Raw genomic sequence first — 14,645 nt, forward strand, 5'->3', positions numbered from 1 at the left:
AGGGGGTGGGGCTGGAAGGCCAACTCCTCCCTGAGCACTAGGTGGGTGCAGAAAGAGGCGAAAAGGAGAGGGGGCGGCAGGCACGGGCTGCCAGGGGACAGTCAGCCAGCTCCGCAGCCAGGGCCCCACACACTGTAGTCCCCCATTCAGGGCCCCAGGGACCCTCCGCCATGACCATGGAGAGACCAGGGGCTCCCCCACTCCAGCACCCAGCCCCTGCCCATCCCATGTCCCCTACTCATGGTGACCACAGGTGAAGGGACCCAGGCAGCTTCCCCCAGAGACAACAGCAAGTGGCTCCAGGGACCTGCAATCCCCAGCTCCCATCACTTCCATTTCTGCAAAAACGGCCCCTCCTCCTCCTCCTCCTCGGCATCAGTGCCCACCCAGCCTGGCTCGCAGGCACCGCACAGAGGGGACGCTCACGGCAGACAGGGGCACGGTGGCCGTGCTCTGAAGGACCCAGAGAGAGCCAGGAACACACACTGCACAGCCTGCCTCGCTGTGGCTGCATCTGAGCCACTGTGGGCCAGGGACGCAAGGACACAGGTGGTCCCAGAGGATCTGCCCTAGGTGACCTGGGGCGAGAGGAGTAGGGAGGACCATGCAGGTCACCAGGCAAAGTGGGAAGGCAATGAACCGGGCCACTCGGAGCGAGACCCAGTGCATCATCAGCTGCCTGTCCCGACCCCTTGTGCTCTAACCACGCGGTGGCCAACAGGGCGGGCCCTGGAGATCTGCGGCCACTCAGAGAAGCCCGAGGGCTGCGTGATGCAGGCCGATGGGGCAAGAGTGTGTGTTTCCTTTTATTAATCTAAGAGAAGCAAGGTCAGAAGGAGGATTCAGTTTCTGACTCATTTTCTGGGCACTTGGTCCATGAAGTCAATCCTATTCACCTCTCTAATGAATGAATACCTTGAAGCAGAATTCCATCTCACCCCAGCCGTGAGGAATGACCCTGTATCTTACAAACAGTGAAAATTCTAGGCTCGGGGCAGGTGTCTTGTGCAGCAGTTAAGTTGCGGCTCGAGACACCCACACTCCACAGCTGTGGCTTGCTTCAAGTCCCGGCTCCTCCACTTCCAAACCAGCTTCCTGCTAATGTGTGTCCGGGGAGGCAGCCGACTATGGCCCTAAGTACTTAGGCTGCTGCCGCCTACACAGGAGACCTGGACGGAGCTCCAGGCTCCTGGCTTTGGCCTGGCCCAGCCTGTGCTATTGTGGGCACCTGGGAAATGAACCAGCAGATGGAAGATTTTTTCCTGCCTTTCAAAATGAAAATCAACAAAAGACTTTTTTTTAATTTTTAACTCAAACTTCACATTTGCTTGGCTCCTATAAGATTTGGAGCTTAATTCCACCACAATTTTTAACCTCAAATTTTCTTAATGGGCTCAGAAACAATCTGAATCACTTCATTTTCTCATAAAGGCACTTGGATTTAAAAAGAAGAAAAACCCAGGTCAAGCTTTACAAAACAAAACAAAGCAAAATGACCAACTGTTTCCTCCCTGCTACAGGCTGCACTGGACAGAGTAGACCCACGGGGAAGGCTGACACCTCCTAGGCAGCACGCAACTGCTTACATTAAGAAAGTTTTGGTCCTTTTGTATTTTTGGTCTTCTGTATAAGAAGTATTAAGTTAAAGATAATAAAAGGGAGCCAGGCACTGTGGTGCAGTGGGTAAAGTTGCGTCGATTCGAGACCTGGCTGTTCCACTTCCAATCCAGCTCTCTGCTTATGGCCGGAGAAAGCAGGAGATGGCCCAAGTGCTTGGGCCCCTGCACCTGCGTGGGAGACCCGGATGAGTCAACCAGCGGATGGAAGACTTCTTTCTCTCTGCCTCTGCCTCTCCCTCTCTGTAACTCCACCTTTCACAAAAATAAATAATCTTAAAAAAAAAAAAAAAAAAACTACAGAATCAAGCTTAAAGAAATAGACACTAAAAGAGAAGATGTTTGTGTCCAGCAAATTCTAATCCGGTAACAAAGGAGAGAAGAAATATCAGAACCCCGACACAGTGCATCTGCAAAGGCTGTGATGATACTGTGCCCACAGCGGCGGGTACAAACTCAAGATTCAAACGGGACTTGGATGCAACTTTCTTGCAAGACTTCTTGGAACAGGCAGAGAGGTGGCCTTAGATAGGTACTGGATTTGTCACTTCCAGGAAATGCCACTTCAGGTGGGGGAGAGGCACTTGGGCTCACAGAACCAGCTGGACGTGGAGCCGTCAAGGGCAAGAGAGGGGAAGATGGGGTGTTTACGTCCAGCTCGTTCTGCATGAGCGTGGGCATACAGCGGCACGGTGGGTGGCACACGGCAGTGCACAGGCACATGGTAGGGAGCAGGCACACGGTGGAGGGCGGGCATGTGGGCACACAGGGACACAGTGGCACACGGCAGTGCACAGGCACATGGTAGGGAGCGGGCACACGGGCATGGTGGCACACGGCAGTGCACAGGCACACGGTAGGGGGCGGGCACACAGGGGCACGGTGGCACACGGTAGTGCACAGGCACACGGTAGGGGGCACGCACACAGGGGCACGGTGGCACACGGCAGTGCACAGGCACACGGTAGGGGGCGGGCACACAGGGGTAGGATGGCACAAGGCAGTGCACAGGCACACGGTAGGGGGTGGGCACACAGGGGCACGGTGGCACAAGGCAGTGCACAGGCACACAGTGGAGGGTGGGCGTGTCGGCACACAGGGGCACGGTGGCACAAGGCAGTGCACAGGCACACGGCAGGGGGTGGGCACACAGTGGCACATGGCCGTACACAGGCACACGGTAGGGGGCAGGCACACGGCCGTACACAGGCACACGGTGGAGGGCGGGCATGTGGGCACACAGGGGCACAGTGGCACACGGTAGGGGGTGGGCACACAGGGGCATGGTGGCACAAGGTAGGGAGCAGGCACACAGGGGCACGGTGGCACACGGTGGTGCACAGGCACACGGTAGGGGGCAGGCACACAGCAGCCCCTCAGTGCAACTTGAGGCAGGTGAGAAAGACACTCCAGGTGGGACTCACTGCCCCTACACACACTCTCACCTCCAGCCACCCCCCGCAGCAGAGATTGGTGGCAGTGCCCAGTGACAGCAGGCTCCCCGCCACACAGCCCTGCCAGCCAGCCCTGGGTAAGCGCACACAGTACAGGACCTTCTTTCCAATCTCACTGATGTTTCTATCGATTTCATTTTTGGTACTTTCTCTAGGTGCCCTTCCAGACGAACTAAACGGTGCCCGGGGCAAGGCAGGGCTGACACCAGAGGGCTGCTGCTGGGCCACGGGGAAGACCTGGGCAGGGGGAGACAAAGAGGCCTCGGGCCCCCGAGTCTCCAGGGCAGGTGGGGAGGCAGAGAGACCCGAGGGGCCCAGGCCAGTGACTGGGTGACACGCACCCGGCAGTGGGACTCCCACATGTCCCTGTGCACGCGTGAAACCCCTCGTGTCTCCAGGCCTCCTTGCCAGCAAGTGGAAAGCGAACATTCTGGTCACTCTGCTGACACCCCTGGCCCAGGCAACCCGGGCAGGTCATTGAACCTTTCTGCATTTAAGCTTGTCAACCATAAAACAGGAAAGCTGGCCTAGCAAATCTAACATTCCTTCCAGGCGTAAAGTTCCAAGGATCTGTGTGCCTCAAAATCTGGCTCCTGCTCACTCTGGGACCGGCCCAATATGCCAGGGCACCCATCACCGAGAGTGCACAGGCTGACCCGAACACACATGTGAACATCACGTGCAATGTGACAATGAAGAAGCCGGCACCCCCGGAAGAGGCGGGCGCCCCCTCCTGGCGTTTCTGTGACTTACACTTCCAGATTTGCCCGAAATCATCAAATCTCCTAATGCAGACTGGACACATCACGGTCCTCCTGGGAACAGAAGGACACTTCCATGTTTCCCTACGTTGGGAATTTCTGCAAAGTATAAAAATGCACACAGCCATATTCCCACGCTGTATTTTCTACTGAGAACCTCATTTCCTCTTGAAATCAGCCCCTGTGACAGACAGGCACGTTCACTCCCCTGTGCAGGCAGTGGCCCCTGGACCGCTGCACCAGCTCTCCCCACGCCGGGAGCTCAGCAGGTGGGGCCCTGGCTTCTGTCTCAGACACCCCCCAGGGGGCCCTGACTCTGCACACCTGAGTCGGAAACGGGCTTGCTACGCTCTTCAGAAACCCAGAGAAAACAAGCGCGTGTACCTGGCTCCGAAGATGTCCTTTTTGGCGAGATCGATTCCAGAAACGACTTTGACTCTGAGGATACGGGACTCTCCCTGTTGGAAGAAGGTGAGAAACAGGTTACAGCACTGGTCTTCAGTGGGACATTCCCTCCCTCCCAGTAGTAGTGTCCACCAGTGGGGCACACGACAGATCAGGTCACGCACAGCAACTCCTCCTCACACTCAAGTTCAACAAGCAACGCTCCACCTCTAAAATCCTACGATCCTAGAAAGTTAAGACATCCAGGTCCAAAAAGCACAGATTTAAGTCAAACTAGGTCATGGAGAGCAATTATTCCTGAAATTGTTTTTAAATCTTATTTCCATTCTTTACTTGGCAGAGAGATTGATGGATCTCCCATTTCTTGGTTCACTCCACAAATGCCGGCAATAGCTGGGGCTGGGACAGGCTGAGGCCAGGAGCCGGGAACTCAATCCAGGTCTCCCCAGTGGGCAGCAGGGACCCAGATCCTTGAGAAATCATCTGCTTCCTCCCAGGGTGAGCATCATTAGCAGGAAGCTAGAACTGAAAGCAGAGCTGGATGGGGGCCGGCGCTGTGGCGTAGCATGTAAAGCTGCCACCTGCATTCCATCTGGGCACCAGTTCAAGTCCCGGCTGCTCCTCTTCCGATCCAGCTCTGCTTTGGCCTAGGAAAGCAGCAGAAGATGGCCCAAGTGCCTGGGGCCCTGAACAAGCATGAAGTCCCGGAAGAAGCTCCCGACTCCAAATCAGCCGCAGCTCTGGCCATGGCAGCCATGTGGGGAGTGAACCAGTGGGTGGAAGACCTTTCTCTGTCTCTCCCTCTCTGTCTGTAACTCCACCTCCCAAAATAAATCAAATAAATAAATCTTTTTCTTTTCTTTTCTTTTTTTTTTTTTTTTAAAGAAAGCAAGCAAGCAGAGCTGGAACTGAAACCCAAGCACTCCGATCTGGGACACAAGCGCCCCAAGAGCGTCTGAACTCCCGGGCCAACCGCCTGCCCCCATTCCTGACAGTATTTCCCAGGTTTGCCAAGACCACCACCACTCACGTAAAACCACCTAAACAAACAGCCAACAGCAATAAGGTACCATAAATACAACAGACAGCTTAAAGTTTACCACTTGTATTTGTGACTGGGTATAGAAAATAATTTAATATAGTAAAATATTGCCACCAAACTACTGGGCTTTTCAAAACGTGAGCATCAGCAAGGATAAAGAATCCCTTTGTTCCAGCAAAAAGAAATGAAAAGCATCATCCCAAATGGAAATCGCCCAAGTCTCAGAAATCTATCCCATGATCACTCATTCACTCGTCCATTGTTGCATTCATTCCAATACCTCCTAAGCAGCTCCAATGCACAGAACGTGAAACCCGTGCGTATGCTCCTGAGTCCGCTGAAGACAAGTGGACCAACACGGCAGGACCCTGGGCCAGCACCAGGCCAGAGGGCGTGGGCCAGAGAATTATTTCAAGACTTCAGACACGCAGGATTGATCAGATGGTTCAGGAGAAGGGGTAGGCGGAGGTCCAGGATGAGTCTCAAGTTTCCAATATAAGTCACTGTTTAGCATAGACTGAAACAGAATTGAGTCCAAGATGCCTTTCAAACAACTGGATGGAAAAAAAATAGATGGCTAAATAGATAAGTGGAAGAAACATCTGGTCTGAGTTAGAGAGCTGTTGGTTATAGCTCAGGGTCCACAGACAGTTATCTAAGAGTGAGGGGAGAAACGGCTGGGATGGGCCCCTGAACATTCATTTGCTGGGCAGCAGGAGTGGAGTGACGGGGCTGGAGCACTGGTGCAGCGGGCTAAGCCCCCATATGCAGCACCAGCAGCCCATATGGGCGCCGGTTCAAGTCCCGACTGCTCCATTCCTGTTCTGACTCCCTGCTAATGTGCCTGGGAAAGCAGAAGATGGTCCAAGTGCTTGGGAAGACACTGATGAAACTCTTGGCTTTGGCCTGGCCCAGCCCTGGCCGCTGAGGCCACATGGGGAATCAACCAGTGGATGGAACACCTCTGTCTCTGTGTCTCTCCCTCTCTCTCTGTAACCCTGACTTTCGAGTAAATCAATAAACAAATCTTTAAAAAAATTAGGTCATGGCAAAATGTGACACAGGGGACCCAGGATGACACACCTATGTCAATCAGCCACACAGCTCCCACACACACGCTTGCAATTGGAACACACGCATGAGCTAACTTAGACTCCAGGAAGCATCCATGCAACCATGTATCCCTGACACAGGCCGTCCACGTGCAGCCCCGGTGGCAGCACGCACGTTAACAATGACTTCTTTATGCTTAGGACCCATCCCCTTGCAAACATGGCCTGTGCTCGTCCGAGCCGGGCAGAGTGCAAGCATTCGGCAGTGCTCGCGAAAGGATTAAAATGCGCAAAGGAAGATCAGACGGGTGAGGGAGAACTAGCACCCAGCCCTGCTGCAGCACGCAGTGTCTCAGTGTTCACAGATGCACCCGGGCCACAGGGCTGTCCTCCTGGTCCCTGTCACTTCTGGGGACCGCCCTGACCTGGCTCCTGCTGTACATGCCCAAGCCGGGCATCAAGTCAAGGATTCTTTCTTGATGCAGGTTCTTTTCCGCTTGGCACAGCAAGCTGAACCCTGCAGCAAACCCCAAGGCCTGCTCCGTTCAGGGGATTTTCTTACGTGTGGATCAAAACGCGGCGCCACACCTGTACAGAGTTCTTCGCACACCTGAGAAGAGGCTGCCGCCCACTGGGGCCCACAACACAAAAAACTCATTTAAAAGACGTCCTGACCTGCTTTGAGAGGCAACGAGGAACCATCCAGAGAGAAGGGGCTGGCAGAGGGCAACAAGTCTAGTTCTTCCATCTTCCCCCACTTCCAGCCTACCCTGTGGTAAACACCTCAAATCGGCAATTCTCCCAAACATGACGGGGCGGGCGAGGGGAAGGAGACAGGGGGAGCCACAGAGGGTGGACCCTCTTAGAGCACAGTGAGGCGCTCCGGCCAGACTCGGGCTGCGCAGGGAGCAGGCGGGGTCAAGTGACCTCCAGAGGAATCTGCTCACGACCAGCTCAGACACAGCACGACTGCACAGTGACTCACCTGGGGAGACGAGGAGGGACCGTCTCCAGGATGCAAACCAAAGTCCATGCAGTCACACACAAGTCCTGCAGCAAAGAATGCTGGGGACAAACCGCCTCTTGGGAAACCCCGGATAGAGCCCTGGACGTTGCATAAATCAAACTTCACTGGATTTGAAGGCCTCACATGAGCCCAGCTAGCAGCCGGCTTGCTTTAGCTCACTTCCACGTTGGGTGAATGTCCTTAGGTAGGCAGGCCCACTTTCCAAAAGCAGGCACAATCAGGCGAATTTGCTTGGATAAATGATCACAAATTTAAATGAAAGGATGACCAGAACCTTGTAATCGAAATAAACTTAGTCACTGAAGAAATATGAGCACCTGTGCTACGATCTAAGGCGACAACACCACACCGTAGAAGACAAGCCCCTGAACCCCCGCCCGCCAGCCCACCTCCTGGGGCTTCCGAGTGCGCAGCACACAGGGCTTTTAACTACACCGGGATACATGTGGCAGGGCCGAGCAGACACAAATGCCAGCAAACACTTTCAACATTTTAACACACTCCCTCGCGCTGAACAAAACTTCAGGAAGCAATCCTAAAATGATACAGACTGAGGGGCTGGCACTGTGGCACAGCTGGTAAAGCCACCGCCTGCAGCCTCCCATAGGGGCACCAGTTCGAGACCCAGCTGCTCCACTTCTGATCCAGCTCTCCGCTATGGCCTGGGAAAGCAGTAGAAAATGGCCCAAGTCCTTGGGCCCCTGCACCCACATGGGAGACCTGGAAGAAGCTTCTGGCTCCAAATTGGCCTAGCTCCGGCCACTGCAGCCACTTGGGGAGTGAACCAGTGGATAGAAGACCTCTCTTTCTGCCTCTGCCTCTGCCTCTCTATAACTCTGCCTTTCAAATAAATAAATAAATCCCTTTTTTAAAAAAAAGATAGAAACTGATAGCTCGGTTTTTGGGGTGTGCTTTTCATACCTAACATGATAATTGCCAAGGCATCTATGTAAACGGAAAATCTCTTAAGGCTACTCAATAGCTGACAGTTCATTCCGTGCAAGGGGCTACAATGCTGTCACTAACCATCTGTGACAAACGCGTAATGGCATTTCTTCATTGTGCAAGCACACAGGAAATACCCTCCCCATGTGCCAGGCACGCTACAGAGATGTGACAGGACACGTGAACCCTCGAGTCAGTAGGCAGAAACAATGTGCATACATGACACACACAAGCAAGGTGATTTCTGATGCTGGTCAGTGGTTCGAGGACAACACTGACAGTTAAATCAAAGAAGCTGAGAGGTGGCACAGATTCACGGCCTCTTTGGAGAGGAGACATTTAAGCTGAAACCAGAAGAGGGCAGAGTGAGGGGCAGCCAGCAAGTCTGGCACCGCAGGGCGTGCCCAGGGAGGCGAGAGCCCAGGGAGTGGGGGAGGGGCAGTGGCGCCGTGAGGTCAAGGACCAGAGGGGCCAGCCTCGGTAATGGCATGATCCAGCCTTGCTCTGAAATGAATAAACCTACTTCTGGCACCAGAATGACAGACCCATCGCTCATCTCCCACGGCTGACCTGCTAAGGCACCCAGCTGCCTGCTTGGAAGACACGAAAAGGGATCCCGGGGGACACGCAGCCAACAGCTGGGGGGTGAAGTGGCAGGCCCTTGAGCGAGCACAAGCAGCTGCTGCCGGAATCTCACTCCCCTTCCAAGTTCAAGGAAGGAGTGGGACTCTACAAAAACAGTTTTACACGTGGCTTTTAGATATACAGCAAAAATGCCTTATCTCTGTTTTCTCAAAATGCCTAGCCTAATCACAGATAAGCAGCCAACGTCCTCAAGGAAACCCCTGAGGAGGTGTGTGACCAACTTATCAGAGGCACTGGGTGGGCCCCCGGCAGAGCAACTGTACTTTCAGAAGCATTTTATTACTTCCATAAAATCTATGCCTGATATTCTAATCCCCAGCTAAGGCTCCGGTAGAATTAAATATTTAACTAAGGTGGCTTGGCTCAGACAATGAAAACACTATTCATAGACTGACTGTACAGACTGTACACCCTTCCCGGGGTGAATCTACTGTTTTCCATTGGTGCTGAGAAAAGGGCGTGGCTCCCCATACTTGACATGCACTTTGCTTTTCCACTCATCTCCCAGTTCTTCATCAAGGCCTAGGACAAGGAAAGGAGTCCCAGACACATGACGGCGGCACACTAAGAAATCAGGTGTCGCACCCTGGACACAGGTGGCATCCTGAGGCTTGCTGGCAGCCCTGCTCGTACAAGCTGTGTGTGTGTGTGTGTGTGTGTGTGTGTTACCAGCTTGCCACACTACCCACAAGGCCTTCATATGAAGCAGATGCTCGATCAAAACTGCCCCATGATCAAATAAATTCCAAATCCCAATCAAAACCCAAGATGCTGGAATTCACACTTTTCTCTGAGGATTCTATCTCAACAAGGTAACTTTGACCCTGGTTCCTCACAGTGGGAAGATCATTAATCCACCTGTTCTTGCCCCAATCCGAAGACCGGATCCTCTCTCGCACATTTTTTAACACTTCATTTCTTTAGAGCAGTGTTAGGCTCACAGCAGCAGCCAGAACTCGAACCAGTGCCCATATGGGATGCCGGCGCTGCAGGCAGCATCTTCACCCGCTATGCCATGACGCCTACCCAGGTTGTGTGGTTTTTAAATCCCAGAGTCTTCAACAAGTTCATGGAAAATGTGTCATCTTTTCATTCCGTCAGCACCCACTCTGTGACGCAGCCCCGCACAGCCTCACTGCTCCTCCTCGGGAAGCGGGGCTTCAGCCCCCACCCCTACCCCACCCTGTGTTGGGGCTGCACGCAGGGACCCCTTCAGGCGCCAACGAGCCAGGACCATGGAAATGAGTCGTAAAAGGTATGTGCTGCAGCAGGTGAAGCTGCCACCTGTGACGCCAGCATCCCAAATGGGTGCCAGCTCCAGGCCTGCCTGCTCCACTCCTCATCCAGCTCCCTGCTAACGCGCCTGGGAAAGCAGCAGAGGATGGCGAAGTGTGGGACCTGCCACTCACATGGGAGACCCAGATGGAGTTCCAGGCTCCTGGCTTCAGCCTGGCCCAGCTGCAGCTACTGCAACCATTGGGGAGTGAACCAGCAGATGGAATACAATCTCTCTCTCTCTTCAAGTGTGTGTCTCCTCTTCTCTCTCTGCATTGCTACCTCTCCAATAAATAAATAAATAAAAGTAAACAGGTGGCTCCCTCCCCACTCTGTCTCTCCTTTGGACCCCTCCCTGGGCTGCAGCCAGGTTGTGGGGACTCTCAAGAGCCACACTGCAAGGTGCAGGTTGCAAGGAACTGGGGGCCCCTGCCCAGCGTGCGGTCCAGAAACGCTACCTGCTGCTCCGGTCAAGACTTCAGCTGCCTCCTGCCTGTCACTGCAGAATGCGCACAGCAGGACACCCCATCCCTGCCCCACTGCTCCCCCACTCAGCCACTTCTCACTTCCTGACACACGGACACTGAGACGACCAATGTTTGGTGCTTCCTGAACTGCTGAGTTCGGGGACAATTATTGTGCAGTAATAATAACAGACACACATGGAGAACCCCATGCAGTAGCGAGAACTTAGTTTATCTCTTGGCAAAGCTGAGGTTCTCCTGTGTGTTAGGACAGTGTTTCAAGAATAAGAAAAAGACCCCAGTGAGAAGTACAGACAATCGACCACCTGTGGCTTCACTCGTGCAAAAGCCGTGCCACAGAAAGCACAATTCACAGAACTCGCCGACCTGCTCCATGCAACAGCAGTGGTGGGTTACTGCTAAAGAAACATGGGGCCAGATGCTCCGTAAGCGCAGTCAACACTTGAAACTGAAGCAACTCCAGAACACTGAGGCTATGTGATCACTCATCAGGAAGTGTGGTGGCAGCAACAGGGACCACCTGAGAACCGCACGGTTGTCATTAAAGCAACCAGAGACTCGCCCTTCCTACGCTGCCACCAGCGGCAGGAAGGCCCACGCCAGCGAGCTCAGCCTCGTCTGTCCTCTCTGACCCACGGGGTGCCAGGCTGGTGGCTGCCGTGGGTGAGAGGCGGCTCCTCTGCATCCCAGCTCGCTTGTTGCTGCCCGAGTCCAACCTGCCGGACATCCCCTTCCGCGCTGCTCCAGCCAGACCTCCCTGTGAACACACGGACCAAGCCACAGCTCCCGACCTGGCACTGAAGCTGAGACACAACTCGGCCTCGTCCTGTCGGAGCTCCCAGTGTGCCCCTCGCCAGGACTCACTGCCCTCCCCGCCAGTCCCACCTGCCCAGACATACAGCACACGATCCCCCAGGGCCTGCTCAGGCCCAGGGGTGGCGGCTCAACCCCAAATGCCTGCTCTGAGCCGGAAACGGGGCAAGGAACAATGAGCCAATGAGACAGAGGTCAAGGCCACAGGAATTTACTTTCTAAGCATCAGAACAACATACACGTAAGAAGTCACAGTACGCTATCACAGGCCTTGTAACTGCAACAGACAGTTTATTCTGGAGGAGCGCAGAGGAGGAAGGAATTAAGCTGCGTGCGAGGGGTGGCCGAGAAGTTGGGGAGAGCCGCAGGGGAGTAGCAGGCACTGTTCCCAAACAAGGGAAAGGGGACGACGGCACGCTGGGACGGGCTGGCACTGGGGGAGTGCGGCAGAGGGGCCTGTACCTGCGTCACCTTCCCCGGGCACAGGGCAGGTGCACCGAGCACGTGAGTGACAGGGGGAGAAGGACGGTAACCCAGAGAGAGGGGCCAGGGACGCCAACTCCAGGGTCTGTGACACTGCCTGGCACAGGAGTCTGGTGGCTCTGGGAGGGCAGAGAGGGGCCTGGGCCTGGAGCTCCTCCTAGGGGACAGCATGGCTCAGGGACAGACCTGCTGGGCAACGCAAAGACAGAACCCCCTCATGTGGGCAGTCTGGGTGTCAGCAGGGCCTGGTGCTATCACCAGAAAACTAAAGGAGAGGCGGGGGTGTTGGGCTCGGGGAACAAGGAGAACTAGGGCTTCCTACATTGGAGGCCACTTCCCAGGGGGAGGCAGACAGGCAGCAGTCAGAGCTCAGGAGACTGGGAACACGCAGCAGCCTGGCCCCAGGCCTCGGGCCCTCCTGCCCACTGAGCACTGGGTCTGGCACCTTAGTGAGAAAGTGGGGCAGCCTGTTCTTCCTGTAGGGAGGTCTTCCACCAAGTGGAGACGAGAGCAGCCACCAGGTGCCACGTGTGGCCGTTTCGGTTCAGTTCCAATCCATCAGAAGATGCCATTTCTTGGTCACACCGGGAAAGATCTCAACTGCTCAGCAGCCACACGTGCCCAGGGCATCCTACCGGACAGCGGCATTTCCATAACCTAGAAAGTTCTACTGGGCCACACCGCTCTAAGGGCACCAACCCAGGGCAAGAGCACAGGGCACGTGCAGAGCCTCTGGGTTCTTCTGGAAGCCAGAGGCGTAGGCAAGCAGGGAGGCAGAGCGAGACCTCCATGCTTCATTACGTCTGAGAGTAATAACAACAGACACACATGGGAGAACCCCACGCAGTAGTGAGAACTTAATTTATCTCTTGGCAAAGCTGAGGTTCTCCTGTGTGTTAGGACAGTGTTTCAATAACCTAGCATCGCAGCATCGCTCCGTGGAATTCGGCTCTGGTGAAGTGGGTTCTCTGCAGTCCCGTTCCTTCGCAGTGTTACAGACTGGCATGCTGCACATCACCAGTCAGAAAGTCTAATGCGGCAACGCGCCACCTATAGGGAGTATGGGCTTCCTGCAGGTCGACACTTGAAAAATCATCACACAAATACAGGAATGGTGCTGTAGGCAGCTTAATAAAGAATGTGACAAAGATCCGGGAGCTTGCGATGAGGCCAGCACAGGCGCTGTCAAGGTCATGGAATCTTGCCTGTGTTCACAGAAAGAATATTCAGGAAGCCAGAGAGGAGGCGAAACCCGAAACTCCGACCAAGTCTCTGGGTCCCTTTTTTTTTTTTCCTAAGATTTATTTATTTGTTTGAGAGGCAGGGTTACGGAGAGGGGAGACAGAGGGAGAGGTCTTCCATCCGCTGGTTCACTCCCCAGATGGCTGCAACAGCTGGAGCTGCGCCAAAGCCAGGAGCTTCTTGCAGGTTTCCCACAACATACGCTGCTTTCTCAGACGCCTTAGCAGGAAGTTGGATTGGAAGTGGAGTCGCCTGGACTTGAACTGGTGCCCCATGGGATGGTGGCGCCATACGGGTTGGCTTTACCCTATACCACCACAGTGCCAGCCCCCTCTGGGTCCCTTTAACTACTGACATTCTGAAAAATATTCAGAGGAAGGACTGCTAGAAGGAGGAACTGAAACTCAGGATCAGAGTGGCCACGGGGGGCGCTGTGAAGCCCACCAGGCCCCGAGGCTGAGCTGCTGGGAGAAGAGAACAAGGCGGCCCCCTCACCCACCACACCTGCCCCACAGGCCACAGCCAAACACACCTGCCCCAGAAAGGCAATCACGCGGCAGGAGAGAGATGCCAGCAGCACCACACTGGAGCGCCCTCGGATTTCTGTCAACTCCAGGGCCAACTCCAGTGCCAATTCCACAGGCCTTGCGCCGACTCATAAAGGTAACCAAACCTGGCTTTGACCTGTGCCTTCCAACTGCTGGTGCCAACACTCAAAGTCTTTGTTTGGGACTTCTGAACACAGCGGAGTCATAGCACTCAAGGTGGTTAACCTGGGGAGCCCGGATCACTATCCCCCTCCACCCACACATGAATGACATCGCTATAAAGAAACAGCTACGTGGACGGGCTCAGGGAGGAGCGGGAGGTTGAGGAGTTGACAGTGGGCAGCGGCCAGGCTGAGACCAAGCTAATGAACATGCTCAGCCCCTCAAGCCTCACATCTCGTGCGACTCAAATTAAGTCTCGGGAAGAATGCAAATGCTTCCATCTGGGATGGACTTTTCGAGTGGCTCTTGATTAAAATGTTGAATATTCACATGCTGGAGAGTCCACAGCAATTGATTAGGGGAACAGGAGAGGAGGCTGCCGCTGCACAGGGCCATGAAATGAATGAGCTGGCACGAGTTCTGACTCCAAGGACACAGTCACTCTCTTCCCCTAATGAAAAATTCTCTTCTTACCAGAATAGTTGGTAAAACTCCCAGTAAAATGTCTTCAAAGAATCCATTTATCAATGGGCTTTTGTTCCAAACTTCGAATCATATGACAGGAAATAGTTCTGAATTCCTCCCAGATCACTAACCCAGGAATTATCTGGTGTTTACAGTTCTAAAAATGATCATAATAAACAATGGCACTTTGTTGAAAGCCAAACATTGTAGCTTAGCATCTGAAAT

The 14,645-nt window shown here is 54.2% G+C and overlaps 1 protein-coding gene across 3 annotated transcripts in view; it reads right to left on the reverse strand.

Moving 5' to 3' along the window:
- Positions 1-14,645, reverse strand: part of NEDD4L (NEDD4 like E3 ubiquitin protein ligase) — a 320,618-nt gene that overhangs the window by 211,520 nt on the left and 94,453 nt on the right. For all 3 annotated transcript variants that reach the window (XM_051851903.2, XM_051851904.2, XM_070050119.1), the window contains exon 2: positions 4,216-4,289. In XM_051851903.2, the coding sequence (XP_051707863.1) occupies positions 4,216-4,289 (74 nt within the window). The remainder of the gene's footprint in view (positions 1-4,215; positions 4,290-14,645) is intronic.

The sequence above is a fragment of the Oryctolagus cuniculus genome, chromosome 10 (genome assembly GCF_964237555.1).
Source record: "Oryctolagus cuniculus chromosome 10, mOryCun1.1, whole genome shotgun sequence".
NCBI lineage: Eukaryota > Metazoa > Chordata > Mammalia > Lagomorpha > Leporidae > Oryctolagus > Oryctolagus cuniculus.